This window comes from Oxyura jamaicensis, chromosome 4, assembly GCF_011077185.1.
Source record: "Oxyura jamaicensis isolate SHBP4307 breed ruddy duck chromosome 4, BPBGC_Ojam_1.0, whole genome shotgun sequence".
Lineage (NCBI taxonomy): Eukaryota > Metazoa > Chordata > Aves > Anseriformes > Anatidae > Oxyura > Oxyura jamaicensis.
Window position 1 is genome coordinate 27,248,227 of NC_048896.1, and position 25,671 is coordinate 27,273,897.

Genomic DNA, 25,671 nt, shown 5'->3' on the forward strand with positions numbered 1-25,671 from the left:
GGGAAAATATCAGTATCACAAGAGCTGGAGTGCATCAGAGCTCTAGACTGAAACTTTTATTTTTCAGATATATTTGGAATAGCCCAAGCATCTCTGTATAGAATCACAGAATATCCTGAGTTGGAAGGGACCCATGAGGATCACCAAGTGCAACTCCTGGCTCCACCCAGAACCATGCAAAAATCAAACCACATGTCTGAGTGTTGTCCAAATGCCTCTTGAACCATCAGCAGGCTTGATGCTGTGCCCACTGCCCTGGGGAGCCTGTTCCTGTGCCTAACCACTCTCTCGGCGAAGAACCTTTTCCTAATATCCAGCCTTAACCTCCCCTGACACAGCTCCATGCCGTTAATATATGATTGTTTTCAGACGCATTCTCTTCGTTCTCATGAGTAAGTCCTGCTTCTGCCCTAGTAAATCCGTAATACCATCACGTTACCCTGGAATGAAGTGAGAACACTGGCATGTTGCAGCAGTTGGCTGAAAACAGTCAGCTTCTGCTGTATGAGACAGCACCACAGTTCCTGGGTTTGTAGATAAAGATTTATTCCTACCCTTAAGACTGAGGCAGCAAGTAGGGGTATTTCCTTTGCACCTACTTTCCACTATATATGTATTAATATATATGTATATACTCTCAAAATCTTGTTTCATTTTAACTACATATATTAAAATCTGGGAATCTAAGCATTTCAAGTATACATTGGCAGAGTTCTGCTGACTTAACTCTCTTTTTAGGGACTGTTTGGGTGGTGTAACATTAGCCTATTTTAGACATATTTGCTTATTTATTAGACCTATTTTACAGCATGGTACATATTTTACACAAGAGAAGTCTCTTGTGTAAATGAACATTACACAGCCTATTTCCAGGTTACGTATGGACTGAATCATTTTATACATTTTATATTGGCTTCACCGTCTCACTAGCCAACATAGATCCTTCATTTCTGAGCTTTGGATGTGGTCATAAATAATTCACATACAATGCTATAATCTCCTTTTACTAGGCTTTTCTGTGCTGCCATGGAAACAACGTAATTTGTTTTAGTTTGAATAAAAGCTTCATAAAATCATGTTTATAAGGGATATAATTTGGTGCCAAAGTTAATGTGGCCACGTTATCTGTTTTCTGCTGTTTAATATACCATCATTTTGAGAAAAGAGGAAGGTAGAGGGCTGAAAACGGAGGTGCAGACGTTGAAAGATGTGTCCCCTTCCTGAGACTGAAGCACAATGGAAAGTGAGCCAAGTTGTGTAAATTGCAAAAGGCTCTTCTCTGTCTGAGGTTCTTTGTTGTCTGAGGCTCAGTACTTTTCTATTCAATATTCACGGAATTTCCTTTAGGAAGGTGTCATTTTTGCTTTATTTTATAGGTTACTTTTCACAAATGGTGTATACTGTTCTGGATGTATTCTTTTGTATCTGCAGTTAGCAGCACTCCTAGTAGCTTCTGAGTAGTAATATTTCAGGGGTGCATATACAGAACATGTCTAGGGTTTATTAGAAAGTAATTTTAATCCAGATGCAGTGTGATGGCTCCGTGTTCATTTTCTTTCTTGTCCTTTTCATTAAAGTTTTTTACTTTACTCCATGCTTATACTTCCACGATAGTAAAATTCCAGCTAAATAACGTGCTTGAGATGATAAAGAAAGCTTTGCAGACTAAAATACAGAAAAATCTGCGATGATTGCATCAATGTTGCTCACTTTATTATCTGATTTAATACCATTAGGTGCATTCATGCTTGTATCAACTCAGGCTCTAACGTAGACAGGCCCCAGGCAGTGTTCAGTCACTCTTAACAAGGTTTGAACGCTGGTTAAGTGCTTGCTTGCACTCACCAACTCAGCTGCAACAGTGCTGGGAAACTGGATGTTACCTTCCCTGGCGTGAATATAGCTGAGAATGTTCCTGCTTTGCTCGTGTAGCTGATGGACAATATCTTCTTTCCTGCTTTCCAGATCCGGAAACTGATTTCAGAAAATTCAGTCACTTTTTCACCTCTTCATCATTATCATTTATTTGTAGTAATGTGTTTTCCAGCTGAGTCAAGGACCAGAATCCCGTTGAGAACAAAATTGTATTAAAGCCAAACAAAAACAATTTCCTCTCGTGTTATGGTCCACATAACCACTTTAGCACGTTTCACAACTGTCCCTTTCAACATGAGGTACCCCTGGAAGGAAGGGGCATCAGTGCATCCTCCTCTTCCCCATTTATTTGTGCCTTGCTCGCTAAGGGGATAATGTGACAGAACCTGAAGTAAGCAGAGGGGAACCAGCATCCCTACTTACAGCCTTTTGAGTCTCAGTATTGAATTGCAACAGCTGTAAGTGGTGTAAAGCCCAAGCTCCATGCCCCAAGGTGAAAGAGCACCTGCTAATAGAATCATAGAATCATTAAGGCTGGAAAAGCCTTCCCAGATCATCTGGCCCAACCCTCCCCCTACCACCAATGTCACCCACTAAACCACGTCCCTAAGCACCAAGTCCAACCTTTCCTTGAACACTCCCAGGGACGGGGACTCCACCAGCTCCCTGGGCAACCTGTCCCTATACCTAACCACTCTTTCTAAGAAATGTCTCCTCATTTCCAACCTGAATCTCCCGTGGCGCAACTTGAGGCCATTCCCTCTAGTCCTCAGACAGAGTAAAGCCCCAGAGACTTCCTAGCAAAGTGGCAGTCCGTGCACTTTTTTCAGCTATGTGGTGCCAAGTATGTTTGTGCTTTAGATGCCCTTTAGACGAGTGAAATACAGGTGTGCATGGCTATGGGGAGCCTTGGTGTGTGTGTAAGGAGGGACTGCACGTGGTGAAGTAGATCCTGGAGGTAAAGAAATGCATGCTGCTACCAAAAACTGATTTTGTGCTTAGAGCATGAAATGTTTTAAGATAACAACGCTTACGTAAGTTGCATTGGGTAAAGCAGTATGACTTTTCATTCCTTTCATTCTAACCTGCTCATACTGAACCAAAGCAGGAGTTCTTGTCATGATACCTCTAATCCTAGCTGCTCTCAGATAAAATTTGATTTGGGGCTTGGAAGGTACATATTTAAGTCAATTTATTTTTGTTGCATTTGTTCTCAAAGTAAAGGCAAAAATTATAGTCCTCTCTTTAAAATGTCAAAGTATAATCATAAGAAGAGTGATAATTTCTTGCCGGAGAAGGTATCTCATTAGTTTCAGTTATTGCTCAGTCATGTGCTAGGGTGCCATTGTTAGACATCATACAAGCATAGAAAAAAAATAATAATAAAAAAAATAAAAATGACTTTTATTGCCATAAATAATAATAAAATGAAGTAATCTATGGGTTATTGAAACATATTGTGAAAGATTCCTATTTTGACAGAAATATGGCACTGCTCTGCTTTTATCTTTTGCTCAGGAGGGAGTGAAATGGATACACAGTAAGAAATGTTGATTGCCTCTTTTCTGTTTTGGAGACATGTTATGGCATGCAGAGGGTCACGGGGCAAAGTTTGAATCATTTCTGCTAGAGGGAATTTTCTAAGAGGTTTGTGAAAAAATGTCCCCTCAAAGATACACGCATCTTCAATTTGGGAAAGTAACCCTGAATGGTGGTTGCTCCAGGATCCTAGGAAATGCCAGGATTAAGAAGTAAATTTAGGGACTGGAGTATAAACGTTATAAAGGACATCTTCACATGTGCAAAGATGCATTCCTGCTCCCTGTCAAAAACTGACCACCAATATATCGGAAAAGACATGGTAGATGAAACAAAGAGCACTAAATGTGTGGTGAATGAATATGTGCATACGTGAGTTGTGTGTAGTAAGACAAGATAAGAGGAAAATAAGCTTGTTTTGTTTAGTAGGCTCAATGGCATGTTTACAGATGGCCGTATTTTGTAGCCGTTATTACAAGTGTCAGACAGGGCAATAATGAAGCTTTTTGATACGTTTCCAGGATGCCAGCACAGAAAATGATCTTTAACTTATGCATGCTTAGAGCTTTTGTCTTTCATGAGCTTTAGTGCATATCCATCTCTCATGAAGTTTAATCCATATTTATTTAAAGTCCCTTCCTTTCCCTTCTCCAAGTTTCTAGTAGATCATAAAAGAGATTTTCCTTCATTTTTTTCTTTTTTATTCTTTAGAATTCTCGTGATTTCTGTAGTGAGGTGCTCAGTGTGTGCATAAGAAAAGCCTACCATAAAAAGATGGGTTAGGAAGGCAATGCCAATCGAAGTGATGAGCTGTAGGAGTAAATGTGTTGAAGTTTCTCTGGCTGCTCTGGCTCTGATGGCCAAGGAGAAAGTGGCCTCTTGCTCAGTAGGGGGGCAGCAGTCAGAAAAGCTGAAAAAAACGGGGGAAATACTTAGAATAAATAAATAAATAAATAAATATGAAATACCAGTTAAGGCTCTCCAGGTGCAGCCTTTTTTGTGCCTCTGAAATCAGACAGGGATGTGTTTCTTTTCATCCTGATGGTGCTTTAGCGGTGGAGATCAAACGTGGTGTTGGCAGATGAGAGAGCATCGGAACTCCAGGCAGACATCCAGGGCTGAGGGGGACGTAAGTGCCCATCAGCAGATTAGGCAGTGCCATCCATCGGGAATGGTCAGCCTGAAGAAGAGAAGGCTCCAGGGAGACCTCATTACAAACTTTCAGTGCTTGAAGGGGGCTTTAAAAAAGATGGAGAACAACTTTTTACTTGGGCAGATAATGATAGGACATGGGACAATGGTTTTAAATTAAAAGAGGGGAGATTTAGATCAGATGTTCCAAGGAAATTCTTCACTCAGAGGGTGGTGAGACAGTCAATCAGGCTGCCCAGAGAAGCTGTGGATGCCCCATCCCTCGAGGTGCTCAAGGCCAGGCTGGAGGGGCTTTGGGCAACCTGGTCTGCTGGGAGGTATCCCTGCCCATGGCAGGGGGGCTGGAACTGGGTGGTCTTTAAGGTCCCTTCCAATCCAAGCCATTTTATGATTCTATGTTATATAAAACACTTGGATGGAATACAGTGTGCCCCTAAATGAGGCTATGGAAATGTTTTCATCCCAGTCAGATAGCAGTGCCTGGGCATTTTTGCTTAATTGCATGGCAGATGCGCATCCCATCCTGGTGATCTGTCTCTTCTTGCTCACAGGTGAGGTTTCTGGGTAGGGAAGGGTTTTCCCCATTCCTGTCCTTGACTTAGTTTCGGGAAATGGCTCAGGCAGTTGCCTGACACGTTAGACACATCTCTACTGTGCTGTGCCAGCCTGTCTGCCTGGGATACGTTGGGATGTAATTGGACTTGAGATGGGCCATAATTATGCTCACACATTCAGAGTTTTGCTTAGGTCAACAGCAAGTTTCTCTGTAATTTATTTCTTCGTGACAGATGTGTAGTTTTCCCACATCCTGCACAATAGACCAAATAATGACCTTCCAAAATTGTTGTGATTTCTTTCTTTCTGCCTTTCCCTTTCTTTCTTTCTTTCTACTTTTTATGTGGCTTGGCTTTTGTTGTGGTTCAACCAGGCAGGCAGCTAAGCACCACACAGCCATTTGCTCATTGCCTCCCCCCACTAAGTGGGATGTAATCAGGGGGGAAAAAAACGTAAAAGCTCATGGGTTAAGATAAAGACAGTTTAATGGGATGCAAAAGGAAGGGAAAATAAGAATAATAACAATAATAATAAAAATATACAAAGCAAGTGATGTACAGTGGAATTGCTCACCACCTGCTGACTAATGCCCATCCCATCCCTAAGCAGCTGCCTCACGTGCAGCCAGTCACCCCATATTTGCTGTCCAGCATGACCCCAGATGCTATGGAATACCCCTTTGGCCAGTTGGGGTCAGCTGTCCTGGCTCTGTCCCCTCCCAGCTCTTGGTGCACCCCCAGCCTGCCCGCTGGCAGGACAGAGCGAGGAGCTGAAAAGTCCTTGGCTTGGTGTAAGCACTGCTCTGCAACAACTGAAACATCAGCGTGATATCAGCATTGTTCTCATCCTAAATCCAAAACACAGCACCATGCCAGCTAATTAGAAGAAATTAAACTCTATCCCAACTGAAACCAGGGCAGCTCTCTACTCTGTATATTTGGAGATTCACAAAGAACTCATGACGGACCTACTCCCAGCTGAAAATACAACCTTACAGCCAACTTGTTTTCCCTATCAATCAGTCTGGAGAGAATAGCGCTCTATCTTGTTGATCATTCTTGTGTAAAGCTCATGTATCACTTCAAGGATTGTCTGGCTATTGGTTCTGTCAGTTTGCTTCCATCACCATCCAAAAGCAAAGACCATGTGCACATAATATTAATAGTTGGAAGAGGAGATATATATCACAGCTCTGGTTCACGTTAGTCAAAAAGGATGATTGAAAGAATGCTACATAAAGGCAGTGCTTAAAGGTAAAAAGATGTTTGACAGTACCTAAGGGAGAGAGAAATGTGATTCTGGAAAAATTATGACAGTCTGTATGATGTGCCTTCCATAATTTACATCAGGGACCTGGACCTGTAGTCTCTTACATGGATGAGTTATTTTTCTCACACGAGTAATTTCCACTGAGTAATTACATTGAGGAACTGTTACCATAAGTACAAGTCAAGATACTGATGTTTATAAGTCTAAGCTCAAAAAAAACAAAAACAAAGAAAAAAAATATGTTATTAGCTTCTTTTTCATGAAAAATACAGTTGGAATCCAGGTTTAGACTGATATGATCTTTAATGCTTCTTTTTGCAAACGTGATTGTCTCCCTGTTTCTTCATAGCTCCTTTTGCTAAGGCTGTCACCTCTTTCATGAATGCTGTTAAGATGCAGAACCGGTTGTCTTTTTAATAATGTGCAAGTTGGGGTGGTTTTTTTTGGTGGTTTTTTGTTTGCTTGGTTTTGTTTCTGTTGTTGTTTTGGTTTGTTTTTGCCTTTTCTGGAATGCTCAAATCGTCATAAAGTTCTCCTACTCTTCACTTCTCTCGACCAAATCTTTCCAATTTATTTTTAAAAGATAATAGCAGGGATCTAATTTAAGCTTCTTTGTTCCGTAAGCAAAAACAAATGAGAAACTGTTCCACAATGAAAATTCCTGAGAAATAATTCTTATCACCTTTAGCCCTGTAAATTATTAAAGAGCTGCACAGAATAGCTCAAATTACAAAGTATGTTACGATGCGGTTTTCTTAAACTTGCAACATTTACCTCTGCTATAAAGCTTTGCATTCTGTTTTTAATACCTTAAAGCAGAAGTTATTTGTAATACCTACCCATACTTGAGGGCTAGGAAGTTTCACCTGCTTGTGTGAATGAGCACTTGTTGGCTGGCTGTGCTGTCCAGTTAAGTGTGATCTGAACAGTTAGCATCCGTCCCGTATTATCAGACATAACATTACATAAAATATCTTGGTAACAACTTTCAGTGAAATACCTGAATGATTTCAGATCTAAGGTAAGCAGATGGAGCTTTGCAAATAGAATTCTGACCAGCACCCCACGTGCGGTGCTGCGTTCAGCTCTGAGGCCCCCAGCACCAGAAGAACATGGACCTATAGAGTGAGTTCAAAGGAGGGCCATGAGATTGACCAAGGGGCTGGAGCACTTCTCCTGGGAAGACAGGCTGAGGGAGCTGGGGTTGTTCAGCCTGGAGAAGAGAAGGCTCTGGGGAAACCTTACAGTGGTCTTCCAGTACCTAAAGGGGACGTACAGGAGAGCTGGGGAGGGACTCTTTGTCAGGGAGTGGAGTGATAGAACAAGGGGGAATGAGCTTTAAACTAGAAAAGGGTAGATTTACATTAGATATCAGGAAGAAATTATTTACTGTGAGGGCACTGAGGCACCAGAATGGGTTGCCCAGAGAAGCTGTGGATGCCCCATCCCTGGAAGTGTTCAAGGCCAGGCTGGATGGGGCTTTGGGCAACCTGGTCTGGTGGGAGGTGTCCTTGCCCATGGTGGGGGTTGGAATTAGATGATCTTTAGGGTCCCTTCCAGCCCAAAACAGTCTACAGTCCTATGAAAATTTAAAACCTTTATGAAATAAGGTTGCTGGTGTTTCGATTCACACCTTTTTGAAGACTCAGTGAGTCGTTATGCAGATCTTCTGGATTTGCAGAGGCTTTGGACCATTACTAAGAGTGATTGATATTGTTGCTGAGTCATCAAGCATAGAAATGAAAATGGCTGATGGGCTTCACATTTGGTATTGCCGTTTGGTAGTCATATTATTTGCAGTACATTAACAATAGATTTTATCTTGGTACATACAGTGTTGGGAGGATTTTTTTTTGTAGGAAGCTTCAAGCCTGCAGCCAGTTAGAACTCCATTAAACTGCTGTTGATTCTTGAACTCGTATTACCAGAAAAGAAATAAATAACTAAATGCTTTCAGCCTGCTTACTTGGAGAGGAGCTGAGTGCTAAGTTTGTGTGCAAGTCAGAAATGTGGGCTATCTCGCTTGAACCTTTGTTGCTGCTGTTCTCTACAGATATGCGAAATGACAGGAGAGGCACCTCCATAATGCTCAAGAGCAAAAAGAGCTGATGGCTTTAGTGATATTTTGTCACTTGGGCAGTGACCTTCGTTAATAACACCTGTGATAGGAAAATAAAATACTTTCTGTTTCAGTAATGTCAAGCTGGTCCTTGGCAACAAATGCTTTTAGGGCAGACAGTGAAGAAGAAAAAAAAAAGAGCAGCACTGTTACATTCACATGGTTTTTAATATTTCCCCTGCTACATAGGCAGACTGGATCTTGAGTTTACTAACAGATGTAAGAGGAGTTGAAAACACATTTCCGTATCACTAAAAAAATACATAACATGCTGCCAATATAATCAGGGCTGGATTTTCAAGGCATTCAACTTACATTTAAAAACCTGAATAGAATGGGCAAGTTTTCAAAAGCAGTCAGCATCCTGAGGAAAATCTGGTTAACTTTTGGATGCTGAGCAATTCAAGGGGACTGGCCCTAAAATAGTCCCTTAATACTCTAGGAAGAAGAAGATGGATTAAGCCTTGCATTTTCAGTTTGTTGATATAAATTTGATCTATATGTTTAGTAGTTTTCCTGCTTAAATGCTTTTTAAACCTCTAAACACAACAGCACTCAAACCTAGCAAAAGAAAGCAGAAAAATTATGTCAAATGGAGTGTTGTAAAGGTAATCAGTATTTTACTTCCCTTCGGTTGCTGGAACTGGGGGTGGACAGGAAGCTGTTCTCATGGAAGTTGGCTGCTACTAAGAGAATTGGTATTTTGTCTTTGGGTTTTTCATTTGTTTGCTTTTAAACAGTGACAAACTAAAAGTGTTTGCTCATACTACCAAAAAGCTTTCCAAATCAGTGACCCTGTTTCTTGTATTGCTGTCCATTGCTTCCCTCCTTCAAGTTCTTTCTCAACTCCTCTGTTTTTCAGCCTCTTTCTGACAGTGGCTTCCATCCTAATTATGTATTCTTCTTCTCATTAAACTGGTGTAAAGCAAGAGTAATTGTAGTACAATATGTAGAATTACTCAGGTGTAAAATCAGGTATGGATGAGAAGGGAAAGGTTATTTAAAACCACCACCCTTACATGATTCCTTTACAAGTTTTATTTGAATCAATGTCCTTTTCTTGAGTGCAGTCTACCCAACTAATGCACATTGGGAAGGAGACTTACAAGTGTACTTTTCTTCAGTTTTAACTGTTCATTGCCTTACTAAAGTGGTAAAATCATCCGGTTAATCACGGTGCACAATTAGACATATTATGAATGTACCTTCATGCTGGAGACAGATTTAAAGAGAGAGCAAATGTGAATTTACATAATTATATGAGCTACCAAAAGAGCACATATTGAAATTATGACATATATCATTTTATCATCTGCATTTTCTCCTGCTGCATCCAAATCTCTCTTTACTAGCTGCCTCGTTACCTAACACATACATTAAGAATGACCCATCATCAAACTTGACCGTCCTTTTTCCTCTACTAGTGACAGCCTGAAGCTAATGGTTATTTGCTTGGGCTTCTCTTGGCAGATTAACAGGTTGAAAGGCTTCTTCATATCCACAAGTTTTGACATGAACAAAAATGTCAACATCAGCAAGGCAATTATTTTCCCTGTGTTGGAGGACATGTCAACAGCCTTCAGGCTGGAGACGGTTTGTTCAAAGGGTAGCTCCTGCCTGTCTTTGGGTGTGAAAGGTGGTGAGGTGTTAAAAAGCAAACAACAGTTGTGAGAAATCTGTTATCACCTTTTAATCTACACAAAGGAGGAAATTTTGAGATTTCAGCACAGATTTAGACTTCTTATGTTTGATTCTTCACCTTCAAATGTCATGACAACCAGCTGAATTCATAGCTTGTGTTCAACTCGGATACTCAAGTTTTTTGCCTAGCTTTCTAACTTCCAACTTGATTTCAGCTTAGAAACAAGAGGAACAGTTGAGGAGCAGAGATCTTTAAGCAAAGTACTAGTACTGTGAAAAATCTCCAGTTACAGGTAGAAAAGATTCCAGTAAATTCTTAAGAAAAGGTAGCACAGGCAATTGTACAACAGTAACAAAATTTAATTTACGTGAGGGTTTGAATTTCTTTGTTACTTTGAAATATGCAGTTTCCAGGTGGGAGGTACGTTATTATTCACTGAGAATACTATTTTTCTACTTTTTAGTGTCGGTCTTTGGGTGCAAGTGGCGTAATGTTTTACTCATGGTTTTGAGTTCAAGCAGAGTAATTCAGAATGGATCTAGGTGTTGTTGGTTTTTGTTTGTTTGTTTTTTTCATCGTATTTTACAGTGGATATTACAAGCACTTTTTATAATGATAACCAGAACATAAATCAAAGCAGAAATTTGGAAATAGCAAAACTGAGTATAAGAATAAAATAATCCTTAAAATGAAAAATGTTTCAAATACTTACAATACGTATCACTTCAAACCTGTAGTCTACAGGTTGACCTCAGAGGAGGATGCGTGGGTTTAGGTTCCTATAAAATAAACACATAATTAGCTCTTCTCAACCATGAAGGAAATGAAAATTTTTACATGACTGTTTCTACCAGACAGAAGGCACTTTTAGTGTTCTCAGTACAAGCCTATGGTCATATTCTCTGAAGTATTAATGATGTGTTTATTTACTTTCTGGAACATTTAACTGTTGATTTGTTTTCATACGTGTTTTCTTAGTATGGGTCTGATTTCTCTACTTGAACAGTCTCCAGCTCTTAAGATCTCCCCTATATCTTAAAATCTTAATACAAGAGGGGCGCGAAGTCTTCCCTGGAGCTCTACTTGCTTTAAATATAATAAAGATGGCAAGCGAAATCAAAGTAAAACTAATTATGTAGTGGAATAACCCTGTTTTATTTAGTTTAAAAGTATCATCTGTTGAAATAAATCTGGGAAACAAAAAGGAAAACTGATCAAGTTCAACTGCTTCTTTCTTTTTCAAAAGCGTGCTGTCATTAGACAAGCAAATTAAGATATGTCAGCCATCTCAGCTGTCCTTAGAAGGACACTGGAGAACTTCCTTTCCCCATACAGTGCTGTAGAGGCTTGCTTTTCAGTACTTGGTAACTAGCTGATGAGTAGTCCAGGGAATTCTCTGTCAGGTTTCACCCAGTGTGTTCCATTTTGCTTAGAAGGAGCCTGAAGGAATGAAATCCCAGGAAAGGAAGTTGCTCCATACCAATAGAAGTAATAAATATTGTCTTTCTTTTTTCTTTTTTCTTTTTTTTTTTTTCCTCTTGAGTGTGGAAATGGTAAGAGATTAAAATTAGATTCCAAAAATATTGCCTTTGGTGAAGAGAGGTTTTTTATGAGCTTGAGTTTCTGGTGTGCAAGAACGAGCTTTACAAATCAGCAACTGATTTCCCTACTGAGAAGTTCAAAGGCTAAGACCAGAGACACAGAAAAGGTCTTGCTGTGACACCAGCAGGAAGCCAGACACCAGTACAGGACACCAGTACAGATAGCCTGACAAAATGGCAGTGGTTTAATGAAATAGAAGATAGTAGAAAAGAAGGAAATATCTTAACAGACAGGCTCAGGATTTCCATGCTCAAGTCCTGCAGTGCTGAATTTGATGTAGTACAACTCTGTGCATTTACTTTTCCAGTCTTCAGCCTATCACTCTTTGTACTGCGTGTACATCAGTGATGTAGTAGTCTTTTAGCTTTAACATTTTGGTTTGTATGCTACTGCTTGAAGAGTAATCTAGCCTGCCCTAGGCGCCCAAACTAGTCAAACCATATTCCCTCAGTTAATGTAACGCTAAGAAATGGCTTCTGAGATCTTATGTTTGTTTGGGGGATTTTGCAGGGTGGGGGCTCCCTGTCTCATATACCTGTACAGGATAACATTTTTTTTATCATATCTTAGAGATCAACAAATTGCTATGTTCCTGGGAGAGATGAAGACGTGTATTTTCCTAGAAGACAGCAGTGGTGACTGCAAGAAGCATGACTGTGAAAAGACCTGACAACAAGTCTAATGATATTGGACAAAAGTAATTTATCAGTCTTCCAGCTGGAAGAGTACAGTATAGATTACAAGACAGTGTAAATGGGGCATATTGTAGATAGAGGATGTTTGGAAGAGGTTAGCATGAGTTTGTCCCAGCTCAACTCTTGGGAAAACTAACTAAAAAATCACTTTCTAAATGATTTCAATAGCAGGCAGTTCCAAACCAAAGGATTATGCAATGCCATCTGTTGGCTTCTGTGAAAAATCAAACAGAAAATGTGGTTTGCTTGGTGGCGGTCCAGCAGAGAGAGGTTTTGCTTCTGGTGGGGCAGAAAATTAACATGAGGGCCAGCTCTAGTTGGAGATGCTTCTTCAGCATTTTGAGAAATGAGTCATGACACCTCAGTGGCTACTTGTAGAGCAGTTCCAGCTGTAGCAAAGCTAAATTTGGAGCTCAGGAGCTGTCCCCTGTGTTTCAAACAGGAGACACTCGAGATGGCCAGATTCTGCATGGATCTTTCCACACATGCAGATGAATTTTGAAGATTCTGAATAGTTTGCCTGTGTGTCCTTTGTAAGGGTTCTTGTCTGTATCTTGTAGTTTTGGCTCATGTCTTTGGGCCATATCTTATAAGGAAAGAGACATGCAGAGAATTTTCAATGTCATTTTCCAGGAAACCGCATGCCCCTTTTGTTGGGAAGCTATTTTGCTTTCTTGCTTGTTACTGTAAGAAATACTATCCTGAAAAGTAATGAGAATTATTATGAGGAAAGCTTCCATGCTGACAATACTGCTGTTTTATTTGCGTTGGATTGTCTCGTATTTAGGCCATTTGAAGGTTTGAGTATGAACAATAGAAATAGCGATGATAAATTGTCAGGCTCTTCCAAAGATTCGGGAGTTCTGGAGTTACTGCCAATGACAGATGGCTTGTCCTTGCTCATCACTTGTCTTCTTGACAGCATTTTTCTGCTCTATGCAAAATCTCCCTTGGTGTGTAGTTTAATTCTTTAGAAAAATAAAATTATTTTCTGCTTGGTCCATGTTCTCGCTCATCAGTTCAATAGCACCTGTGTTTGACTAGGTGGAACACCTTCCTCATGAACCAGAAGTTTGATTTATTTTAAAAGAGTGTTAAGAAAACCACTGGAGTTTGACATGAGTGCATTTCTGAAGTTACAAAGAGGTTCAGAATGATCTTTTATATCTACTGCTGCAGATAGCACTCTGTACTCGACAGGCTGTTTCCTTTGCTGCAGGATTTACACAACTAATGACACAGTGTTTTCAAATACTCCGGTGTGAACTCTCAGGCCGAGCCGTGGTTGAGTGGGTAGAGAATGAATCTTCTTTTTAGTATTTCCCCAATTTCATGTAGTCTGTTTCAGAACTGGCCTGCTCACATACTGCTTTAGTTCTTACAGCTGGAGAATGATGCGATATGTCAGTAAATACTAGCAGCCTGCAAATGGAAAAATGCTGAATGGTGAAAACCAGAAATTGTTCTCTTAAGCTGTTGCCTCTATTGGCCATCCTCTGCTTGTTCTCTGATTTAGTTGGGTGAGACAGAAATGTGTGAGTTGTTTTGGGCATTGGTCTGCAAGGATGCAGCTCCCCAGTTCATACAGGACTTCAGCTGCTTATGCACATTCCTGCAGTGAAGGCACTCAGCAGCACACTAGAAATGCCACCTCAACAGCACAAAATCTTTTATTTAGTATTGTTTCCATCGTGGACATCAGAAAGGCAGCCAGTCAGTTTCAAATATTTACCCTCTCAATAAGTAGTCTGAACTGCACAACAGTTGATACAGAATTAGGAAGTTTCTGCTGCTCCTCGCTACTGCTAATGCGATTCATCAGAGTTGAGAAATCAAAATATATTTGGAGGCACAAAAGCAGCCATGTTGGGTTAGACCAAAGACTGCTTCAGTGGTTCTTCTCTAAAAGTGTCCATAGATGAATGCCTAAAGAGTAAGAATGGGGTAAGCATATACGTAGTGTCCTAACAGTCTCTCAGCTACCAGCTATGTTTAGGTTTAGAGAGCCCTGCTGAGTTGAGTATAGCTTTGCGTGCCTAGTAAACCACAGCTGGATTCTTGCATGATTTCCCCTAGCTGAAGTATGAAAAGAGAATTTGTCACTATATGTTTGGTTTTATTCCTTTTTGGAAGGGGTTAGCTCTCCGCCATTTAATGTCTGTGTAGGATTTTGGTGTTCTGCCATCATTATGAACGCACACTACAGTTTTTCTCAGTTTCATCTTAAGAGGTGAGCTATATAAACAATATGGTCACCTGCCTTCTGTCTCATATGGAAATTTCCAATCTGTCCCTTGCCTTTCCAGAGTGCGCAGCACTTGCATCTTGTCACAGAGCCAGCAGAACAAGCAGATGAATCTGAAACTTGCATCGTATTCAAACAGTTGGGGTCTTGAGGTCCCTAGCTCCTACATGCCCCCATCAAATTGTGTTATTGCTTCTAATATGCAGGATATCAGATTTCTTTTTCATTATTGCCCTTATGCCTTTGCAAGTGTTATTTTGTACATTCATTGTTCCCTGGCACAAAACACAAGTTCATGCCAGCTCACTGGATATGCATGCAGATGGGAATTTCAACAAGATTGTCACTCAGATAACAGATCTGTTTCAACTTTTTGAACATATTAGCTTCACCAGGAGTGCGTAATGAAGTTGTTCAGAAGGTTTCTATGACTATGTTATATGTGCTTTTTGGTTAGGATCAATTTTAGCAGAACCAGACAAGCTTTTTTTTTTTTCTTTTTTTTTTTTCTTTTTTTACCAGTAATGTTATTTGTTATCTTCCCTTCCAAGTGAAGATGCAGTGGCTTTCTAAGTAAACAAAGCAGCAAACTGTAGAAAGACAAGGGCATTATGGAACATAGTGTCATGACTGTAAAGGCATGCCACTGTTTTGCTGACAGATAATTGGAGCTAGGCGGTGGTGCTGCTAGCTTTAGATTTATTTTATTTTGTTTTGGACTGATTTAATATATTCAGGAACTTGTAAACATGTGCTTAACAACTGCTGATTGAGAAAATCTTCTGACAGTCGGGTTATACGTATGATTCCTATCGGTGTTTGAAGAAAACTTCAGGTTTGAACAACTTGTTTCAAGCATCAAAACTGAAGGAAGGACACACAGAGTATTGTATTTATGTTTCTGTAAAACGCTGGCTGTGCCTGTGCATTCTCCTAAGACCCTGAAAAACTTTAAAAGCACAATAATTGTAAAATACCAGACGGCTATTAACAATGGTAATGATAACAGTGAAGTGTCCTGCAGTTCATACAGACATGGTCAGCATGTGCACTGTCAACTTCAAAGTCGATTGAACAGAAAGTGTTGGCCATGCTGGGAGGAGAGGTGCTCGGTGGTGAGGGACTGAGACACAGCATCCTCATCCTGCTGAAGTGGGCAGCTCTTCTCTGAGTGATTTCAGGGTGACTTAGGATTTCATCAGTTAAGACCAAATGGACCAAGCACAAAAAGATGGCCCTGAAATGCCAACTGAATGCTGGGCCCCAGTTTAGAAGTAAATCCGTATTTCATCAATAATAATAATAGTAATATTTAGCAAGTTTCTTGGGATATTAACAGTTGTATTTTTAAGCAACCACTTTCAAAATGAGAACTTTTTGAATGAAAGCTTTGGGTGGACGGGCTAAGGAAAATGCCAAAAAGCATCTTGTGACAGACTGAAAGGAAAAGTGAATTCTTAAATCAGGGGCTATTCATAGCCCATCTCAACTTAGAATGTATTTGCTTGAGTGTCTCTGAGTCCATTACAAGTTCATCTCAGCTTGACACAAGCTTTTTGAAAATGGTGTTAATGTTAAATAGATTCACGAATGCTTAAACTTTAATGGATAAAACACGATCATTCTGCTGAGGAGATGCAACTTTAACTAAAAAAAATAATGATATATTTCATCTTATGCTTTGCAAGTTACAAATAAATCTGTCATGGTTAGCCTGAGATGTTTGAGTGAGACCACGCAGAGTTCAGTTTAAGTGGTCCATGAGCCGTGTAAAATAAAAACGGTGACTTAAAACCCTACTCTGTTGTAAGGCCTTATCTAATTGAGATTTGAGAGACTAGACATAGTAGTCACACGTAACCAGATATTTAAAAATAATAATAAATGAACCTAAACTAAAGTTTTAATGTAAGGTAAAGTGCATTAAAATCTGATCAGCTGAAGTTTCAGGCACAAAGGAGTGCTCAATCCCACTTTTCAGTTTGTAAAAACCAAACAGAAAGTGTTAATATTCATTTTGTAGAAGATTCCTTCGTTCCGAAGATTCAGCTGACTGCCATGTTGAAGCAGAGCAAGAGCTGAGGAGTGTTCTGTGGAACATAATCATTTTCATTTCCCTAACACCACCAGGAACCTTGACTCTGAAGACGTCCCTCTGATAGGTTGTCTCAGAGCCACGGGAACCTTGAGAGACCTCGTCTTGAGCACAGTAGTCAGGGTAGAACAACTGTCCCTGGTGGGATGTCCTGAACCCAGAACTTTGGAGGAATAAATTTGGCAGGGAAAGAAAAACCAGAAAAAAATGACAGATTTTCACACCTACTGTTGTTTTTGGAAATTCTGCTTACTTTTCAGCATAAAAACATGTAGACTGACTAGTAGAATTGTTTCTGCTCAGTCAGGTGTTGATTTGTTTTGTCTTACGGTAAATTTAAATGATACTGCTTACGTTGTAAATGGCATAAACTTTCTATAGTTTGGAACTTGGGAGTAAATGCTGCTTTGAGAGCATTATAATTACCGTTGTGTCAGTTTTAAACTTTTCTGTCTTCCTGGATCCATTTGTCTTCCAGCTGGTTTGATATGAGAGAGGTGGTTACAAGCGATGCTCCAGCTCAAGCATCTGCTCAGGGCCCATTGTCATGCCCCCCATCTCTTACTCACTTGCTCTCCTTTTCCTTTCCACGTGCCATGTAGACACCTACTGTAGAGAATGCAAGAAAACATCAAAGGAACACGGCAACATATGCTGTTGTCACCACAGAGAAAGAGCAACAAATCTAAATTTCAAGTAAAGCGAAGGCCCTGATTCCTACTGCTAATAATTCTGAAATTTTCCAGGAGCACATTAGCAGGCAGGGCTTTCATTTCCCCCGATTTCTTATTGGCACTCTGAGAGTTTCAAATAAGAGCTCCGTTCATATAGTGCTGCTCGTGTTTTTTCCCCGGTCTCTGTAGATCAGAATTGCCAATGTTGCCTGTCGCTGCAGTAAATAAGTAGTGACCCCAATTCTAATGGCCTCTGAATTAATAATGAAGGTTAGCGGTATGGGGTCTTCTGCTGCTTTTAAGGTTTGTAGCCGGTTAAATTGTTCTCCTTTGGACATGGTACAGTATAAATTGTAATCATCCTTGGCAACTACTATTAGTGGTGGTCATTGTTAAAAGGCAAACATGCCTGCTGTACAGTGATCCAAGTAGTAACAGACCGGCACCAGTCATCTATTTAAACGTTAGAACACTGCCAGTTCCAAGCCCTGTTTCATTTTTTGTCTTTTTTTTTTTTTTCTAGACTTCAAAACAGTTTTAAGTATCCACTAGTTTTAAACTGTGAATCAAGATGGTGATTATACAAACAAAATTAGATTAACTTTGTTTTAAAACTATATCAGTGTCAATGCCAATTCAGTTTCATTTCAAGAAAAAAATATAAAGGCGTCCAGCCTCCCCTATAGTTTTGCTGTTCTTCATCCAATCCATGATTTCTTTCCTAGCTAATGAAAGCAGACCATTTGCATATTTTTCTTCTCTTTGTGCAAAGGGGAATCAAATATGACTTGCCACAAAAGTGTAGTGAATTCGAGAAGGGAAATAACAGGGCTGAGTGGAAGATGAGTAAAATTTCAGGCCATCATGGAGGCATCTCCTAGACTATTTTTCAGCAAAGGAAAAGAGAGGATGCATGCGAGGAGGGTTAGAGGCCATCTGTGTGCATAGCCAGGGACAGGCCATCATTCATCATTCCAGTGACAGCCCTCTTTCTCAAGAAAATTGTTTCTTCCCCACTCTGCATTTCTCTAAGTGTTTCTGTAAGTGTAATTTCTGTAAGGATTGTGGGTTTTTTTATTTTCCTTAAATTCACAGGCTTCCAGGGTAGGTGTGCACTGGGAAGGCCTCAGAGGCAAGTACAGAAATCTGACATGAGTTGTCTGATACTCATTTTCGGCCTTCCTCTGTGTTGCTCCATCTCACCACACAATATTAAGGCAAAAACGATTACATTTTCTCCTCAGTCAACTGAAACATATTCTCTTCTGTGATGCCAGCAGTGAAATGTGTTTTCCAACTTTAATTAGCAAGTCAAACAATAACACAAATGCTTCTGCAGAATTCTACTAAAGGTTCTCTATCCTCAGTTGAATAACAAAGGTCTTTAAGAGCATGTGCTTCATTTTTTGTCATTTGCAGAGAGCATCCATTTCATTTTTTTTTTTTTCTGTTTTTCATAAGCAAGATGACTGATAGCTGATTTGTTCTCTATTTCAGGTCGTGGAGACTAATTTGGTTGCTTTTGACTGTCACTGGATCATTATAAATGAGGTAACTGTCAAGTGAACATTGCTGTGAACCATGAACCCTGTTTTCAGGCTTACTGACATATTTATGCCGATTTTGCCTTTGCCAACAGGAAGCAATAGCTACAACAAAGTTCAGGCATGCTGGGCATGCTGAGAGGGTGGACATTTAATAGAAATAGAATGACAAGGTTTTGGATTTTTCTGATTTGTCTTGACTATTTTAAAGAGAAGTCCTTAAATGCATAAATGAAAAATAATCCCCCCCCCAAAAAAAAAAAACTTTCCTACTGAATATCTTGAACTTTCACTTTTGACTTGACTTGAGCCAACTGTTTTAAAGGATCTCCTTAAGATCATTTTTCATGCAGAACAGATCTTTTCTACTGGAGTACTTGTGTTTAATTCATATTATAATTACTTATACAAAAATAAAAATACCATCTTTCCCTTTCCTGTAAGAATTTCCCTAAAATTCAATCATGGTTGGTAGCCAAAAGCTCAGTGGGAGGCTTTTTGGTAGACTTCTCAATCAGGTCATATGTCAATGTTCCTGAAGGAAAAGAAAAGTAGTTAAGCTGAGATCCTATTTTTAAACTGTGAAATAGGTTCTTCCATGAACACTTGTCAGCTAAACTATGACAAGTCAATGTGTAGTAGCTTTGCATATAAAACACTGAACAATGCAGTTGTTCATAGATTTGAATGCATTCAGATTTTTTTCTTTTCTTTTCTGAAAAGCAATTTAGGTCCAGAATGGCTGAGTTCCCTGAGGGGTAACTCACCCCTAATGTGTAGATCATGCATCTCCTTTATGTTATCAGAATAAAAGATTGCTTGGAGAAATTGCATGTGGATTCCAGATCTTCTCTCCGGATTTACTGTGCACTTCTGTTTTGCTATCTAGTTAATAGATTTTCATTAGTACAGTGTGCCTAATAGCAAGGTAACTTAATCTGAAGCTTTTTTTTTTTTTTTTTTCAAGGTTATAGTAAGGTATAGTGCGTTACAGTGAGATAGTACTTTGGTCAGTGGATTTTAAGCCAATTTTCCATGGAGAAAATTAAGCCTCATTAAGTGCTGGGTTCAGGAAAAAGTATTTCTTTGCACCCCGCATTGCTCCTGACCAGTAATTTTGTTTGTTCTTCAGCACTGAATAGGGTAGGCCTTAGTGGTTGAGAACCCCACTCTAAGGAAGATCACAGAAGGTCATGTGAACTGCACACAGAGTTTATTTTTCCTGTGAGATTAAACAGAATTCACTTGCAGTGAGAGGTCTCTTCAATTGGAGTGTTGATCTGTACTCTTCCGAGGTACTAGTTTTAAAAAAGACATGAGCCAAATCTAGATCAGTGGAAGTCAACCCTTAAGCTGAGTATCAAGAAATTCCTACATAAGTTCCTAGGCAGAGCCCAGAAGAAGGTACTTACTTTTTACGTGCATCAGCTCCTCCACTCTCAAAACCAAAAATAAAACCAAGGATCTGTTCCCAGCATGTGTGCTTTCTATGTGCTTTGTATTCAGAAATCAGTGTCTCTGTAGAAGAAATTTTGCTTTCTGAGAGTTATTTGCACATTGTAGCAGATTAAACAGCAGAGCAATCAAAGTGGTTACCACTCTAAACTGCCTTCTCTGCTCCAAAACTCTTCCTTTCAGCTGTGACACCCACAGCTAGAAGAGGTGAGTGATGTATGCAAAGACACACACATCATCTTCTTTGTTTTAGAGTTTTGTAGGTAAAATGGGTGGAAGCTGAGATTAAGCTCGTTCTCACAAGCTGTGCTGCAAATCATAGTCATTAAAATCTTGTCTGTATCCCATTCAAAGGTGTCTGTTTTGAAGAACATGAACATGTTTAATGCCATGCAAAGTAAACTCTTCAGCTATCTCAGCTTCTTCTGCTTCTGGACCCAAATGCATATCCCCACTTAAGTAATTTACTATCAGCTCTGTTAACTCTGGGATTTAGACTTGATAATCCTTGCACGTCCCTTCCAACTCAGGATATTCTGTGATTTCAAAATGCTAATGATCTCAGTATTTTTTGCATGCGAAGATCAGATTAGTAATAAGATTAGCTGATGATATGGAAGAAATGATGTTTTGCTCTACATTTCCTTTGGGTAAAGGAAAACTACGTTCAAATCACTACGTTCAAATTACACAGAAATATAAATATTTCCTGAGTAATGAATCTTGCATAATATTATTTATGTATTGCACGAGTTTACCAATTCAGTGCTAAGATCACAATGCCTCCACTTCAGCAGTGCAAGGTTTGGAAATGGAGTAATTTACAGGACCCTTAGTGCGTAGTATATAAAATATACTTCACACCCAAAGCCAGTCCTTTTGATATGGTTGTCCGGTAACTGTTGATGACCACGGTACTTCATATGACTGTGAAGTGATCTGAGAGCTCTGCCCATTTTTCTGCAGTTGGCTACACAAATCTTCTGTAGTGAACTTGGACATCCACGATTGTGTGCGTGTATTAGCAAGATCACTGTCAACAAAGTAACTATAACAATGCTTCTCTTGCCACCTAATTTGAAAATTCAAGATTCTCTAATAGAGTGAAAATGCATTGTTTTGCAAAATCTACACATGACATATTCCTTGCCATGAGAGAAATAAACTGTCTTTCCCCCTTCATCACTGTGCCAAGGGGATACGACGTACTGAGCATAATAGCATGGAAGGAAATACCACCTTCAGTTTTGAGATTGTGAATCTACTTAGGTTTTTGAGGTAACATCTGTTATTTTAATTGCTTGCTTTAAATGCTGTAATGCATAGAAAGAGTTCCTTAATTTTTATTGTACCATTAGATGCTATTTTAGGTAATACAGAAAACTTGCTTGAAGACTATATCAAAACGAAAATGCATATGTGGGAGGAGGGGGGGGGTTGTTCCTATAAAATGAAAGGATTCATAATTTGCTAAAGCATAATACATCTTATTAGTCCTTTGCAAATAATACAAATCTTTTCTGCCTGATCAGTGCATTCAGTTGAGGAAGCACTCTCCAAATAAATGTTCCTATTTCTTCAGGGCCTTAAAGCAGATGGTACAATTCTGTATTTAAAATTTGCAGGAGTCATAGATTTGAATGTAATCATAATCAGATATGCCTTAACAAAATGTGAGAATGGACTTCTTTCTCTCTCTCTGCCTTTCTCTCCGCTTTCTTCTTTCCCTCTGCACAGTAGTAAGCGTAACTTTAAAAGGCTCAGGGTAGTAAAATTACATTTCTTTATTACTCCTAAATCAGAAATGCACAGTAAGCCTAGGTTTTATTTAGTGGAACTGAAGAAGGGACATTTCTATGATTTTCATCACTTTTCTTTCCTCTGCTCTTTTTTTTTTTTTTTTTTAATGAAAGAAATGTTCCTTTTTTTTTTTTTTTTTTAATTTTAAATCCATTTCTGTCTCAAGCATTTTGCTTTGTTAAAGCATTCAGGGACATCATAATATGCCCAAGGCTTCCACCAGTTCTCTATTACTATTGTTTACTCAAGGTGACTCTAAAACACTTTACACTGCCTACAGTAACCATACAGGAGGTAAAAATACTGCTACAAAAGATCGGTTGGGCTTCATCTGCAATAATATGCATGACTATGACCGACTGTATTAAAATAAAACTAGACCAAGCGCACAGAAAAGCTGTTTTGTGTGAGAAGAGACTGGAAAGGTTGGCTTGGTTACCCTATGAGAACAAAGACTGAAAGGGGATACGCTCTCTGTTTACATGTCGAGTGTGAATAAATGTATTCTTGTCGAGGAATACAGAGGACAAGGTTGCCACAAAAATAAATGAGTTCAAAATTGACCATGAATAAAGTGGAGGTGAAAGTTAGTAGTAAGTTTGTAATTACCAGAAGTGTTGGAGTCTGGAAGAACCCCTTTGAGGAGAAGCATGTGTAAAAAACTAAAACTATTTTAAAGAACAGTTTATTGGAAAAGATCTAGTGACAGGTTTGTCTGTTATAGCTCAGAAGAGTAATGGAAAACCTAAAAAGGCTGCATTCAAAAACTGCCTTCAGCTGACCGTGTGTTTTTCCTAGGAGAGGGCTGGTCATCAACTGATGCGTTCAGCTTGTTCCATTGTGTTTTGGCCCATTGAACTCCAACACTGAACTTCAGATGGATCAGGTCCAAAAATCATAGCTTAATTCCAGAAGTTCATATAATTCTCCATGTGAATGTGGATAATTTATTAATATTAGTTTTAGAGTCTCATTTCAGCCCTTGGGTTTTTCAACAGTGACAGCAAGTCAAGTGTGAAATGCCACCTCGTTTGGTATACCCTCCTTGTCACGCTGATGACAAAGCTGCCAGGTCTTTTTTTCAGACAGGTTAGAGCTGATGGACAGAGGTAATTCTGCACATGGGAATGGCTTTCCCTGCTTTCTCCAAATGCTCTTACATTATTTTCTTTGTCAAAGTTAAAAATAGGTATGATTCTCTTTCTGCCCCTTTTTCTTCATCTTACCTCCCGGCTTTTTCTTCATCCTCCCCAGAACCTAAGAAACCTAGTGGAGATGTAATGGGGCAAATGCTTATGCAAGTCAAGATGCTTCTTTAACTTGTCTTGTAGCTACATCTACTTGCACTTTTCCCTCAACTGCTCCTCTTTTGAAAGTGTTGAGGAATACAGGAAGGGCATAGCACAAGTACTGTCATGCTCATCAATGCTCCTGCCAGGCAAGAGCAGTGGCAGCTCAGAGGCCTGAAGGGGGGGGATGGTGGACACCCCATCCTTCTGTGGCCCCTGCTTGTCCTCTCTGTAGCCAGCTTTCAGAGGAGGAAGAAATATTCCCCTCTCTGAGTGGGATTAAGGATGTGCTGAGAACATGGCACCAAAAGTAACTTCTGGAAAACAAGCTATGTCCAATATGTGATGATCTCTGGAGGTATCTTGGATGAAAGTTAAGATGCCTCCATAAGGAAAGATTCTTGTTTGAGGCTTATTACAGGAGTATATGGATAAATTCTTTCCCTCTATGTCTCTCAGTAATTGTACAGTTGCTCTATGGCCAATAGTAATTCTGTACTGAAATTGCTGATCTTAAAGAAACCAAGCTGAATGGCAATGTATGCTGGGTGCCCAGTCTTATTTCCACTGGAGTCTGTGCCTGATATGTTGAGATGATCCTCTTCAGTTCCCCTTTTTCCATTTCATCTGCAAAGACCTATTCATTTAAAATTGCGGTCCTTTCTTTATTTGCTTGCCTACTAGGGTGAAATGGACATCTAATTTTATCCATGTCCAGTCTGAAGAAGGACCACCTCCCCCTTATTCCAAGTTCAGACCAACAAAAGAAAGGTTTGGAACTATATCTTGTACTTTGGATCTTTCCAGAAAAAAACACAAAACCTAACCTAGAATTATGCAGGTGCCAACTCAGTTCAACTTGGCCAACTTTGTGATTTTTTTGACATTTGGTACTTGTATAACAGATCATCTGCCATCCTCATATCATTATACTGTATCCTCCTTTGAAGTGCAAATGAAAATTGTTTCCTCTCATACAATAGTTGCTTTATATAGTTTTCTTAAGTCAGATCCAAAATTCAAGAATGAGAGATGATATTGGAGAGTCATTATATAAAAGGCTCATCACTCTGCCAGTGCCAAGTATTAAGAAATGACAAAGAAATACATAGCAAATGACTGAAGTTGAGTTTGGGTTTGCATGGCATTGCTTTCCAGTTAACCTAAAATTTGAATTTGTGATATAATCAGTGGAACGCACAGCACTTAAAATGACAGTTATTATTCTATTGATGTTTATATCTTAGCATCACAAGAAAACCTCTGTGGTGTACGTATTCTGTTATTAGTTCCCAGGTGGTGTGTAAAAATATGAGGTAGCAAATTAATAATTAAAATGCATTAAAAATGCTGATTACAGAAGAAAGAAATACACTTCTGAGAGAGAAAAGATAAATGTTTGAGCAGCTGAAATTTAAAAATCTCTTTTAAAGTATTGTTTAGCAAGGTACCATCACCATGCAGGTGTAATTTTTTACATTATTAAAACCATTCTAATAGTCTTGCTGTTCCAGATTGGTCACAGTATATAAAGAAACCAGACAATCTGTTTGTAAACACTCCAAGAAAGGATATAGTTTAAAATGAAGATAAGATTCTTGAACTCTCCTTTCTGATTTTGTTAAAAGTATTTTTAAAATAACACGCACTTTGCTAAAACAGCATATTTTTTTTTAGCATTACAGCTAGTGAAATGATACAAACTAAATGAAAAGACAGCATCTTAAGCTGAGAGAAACCATTATCTATGGTACATTAAGGATTAATCGACTGGAAATGCAAGATATTACAGTGGACACAGCTGATGCCATGTGTTATTTTTGTTTGTGGAAAAATCTATATTTCATAAGGAACATTAATAACGGATGCATTCAGAACTATGGCAATCTGTGAAAAGGAATAAAATAGTTCTACTCTAGTTGAGAGAGTTGAAGTTAGAATTTACACCTCACATGTTTTTTTCTGAGATTTAAAGAAAATAATTGCCAATATTTCCAAGCCAGATGTTCCAAAAGATTACAGTCAAGGAACTTTAACTGAAGACCCAGGAAACTAAATAAATAAATAGCAACAACAACAAAAAGAACACGGGATAGTTGTCTCAGTTTTTGAAGGGCTTTG

General features: G+C 39.2%; 1 protein-coding gene across 2 annotated transcripts in view; it reads left to right on the plus strand.

Moving 5' to 3' along the window:
- The window catches only part of GRID2 (glutamate ionotropic receptor delta type subunit 2), a 783,779-nt gene that overhangs the window by 530,941 nt on the left and 227,167 nt on the right, over window positions 1–25,671 (plus strand). For both annotated transcript variants that reach the window (XM_035325267.1, XM_035325268.1), the window contains one exon: window positions 18,960–19,013. In XM_035325267.1, the coding sequence (XP_035181158.1) occupies window positions 18,960–19,013 (54 nt within the window). The remainder of the gene's footprint in view (window positions 1–18,959; window positions 19,014–25,671) is intronic.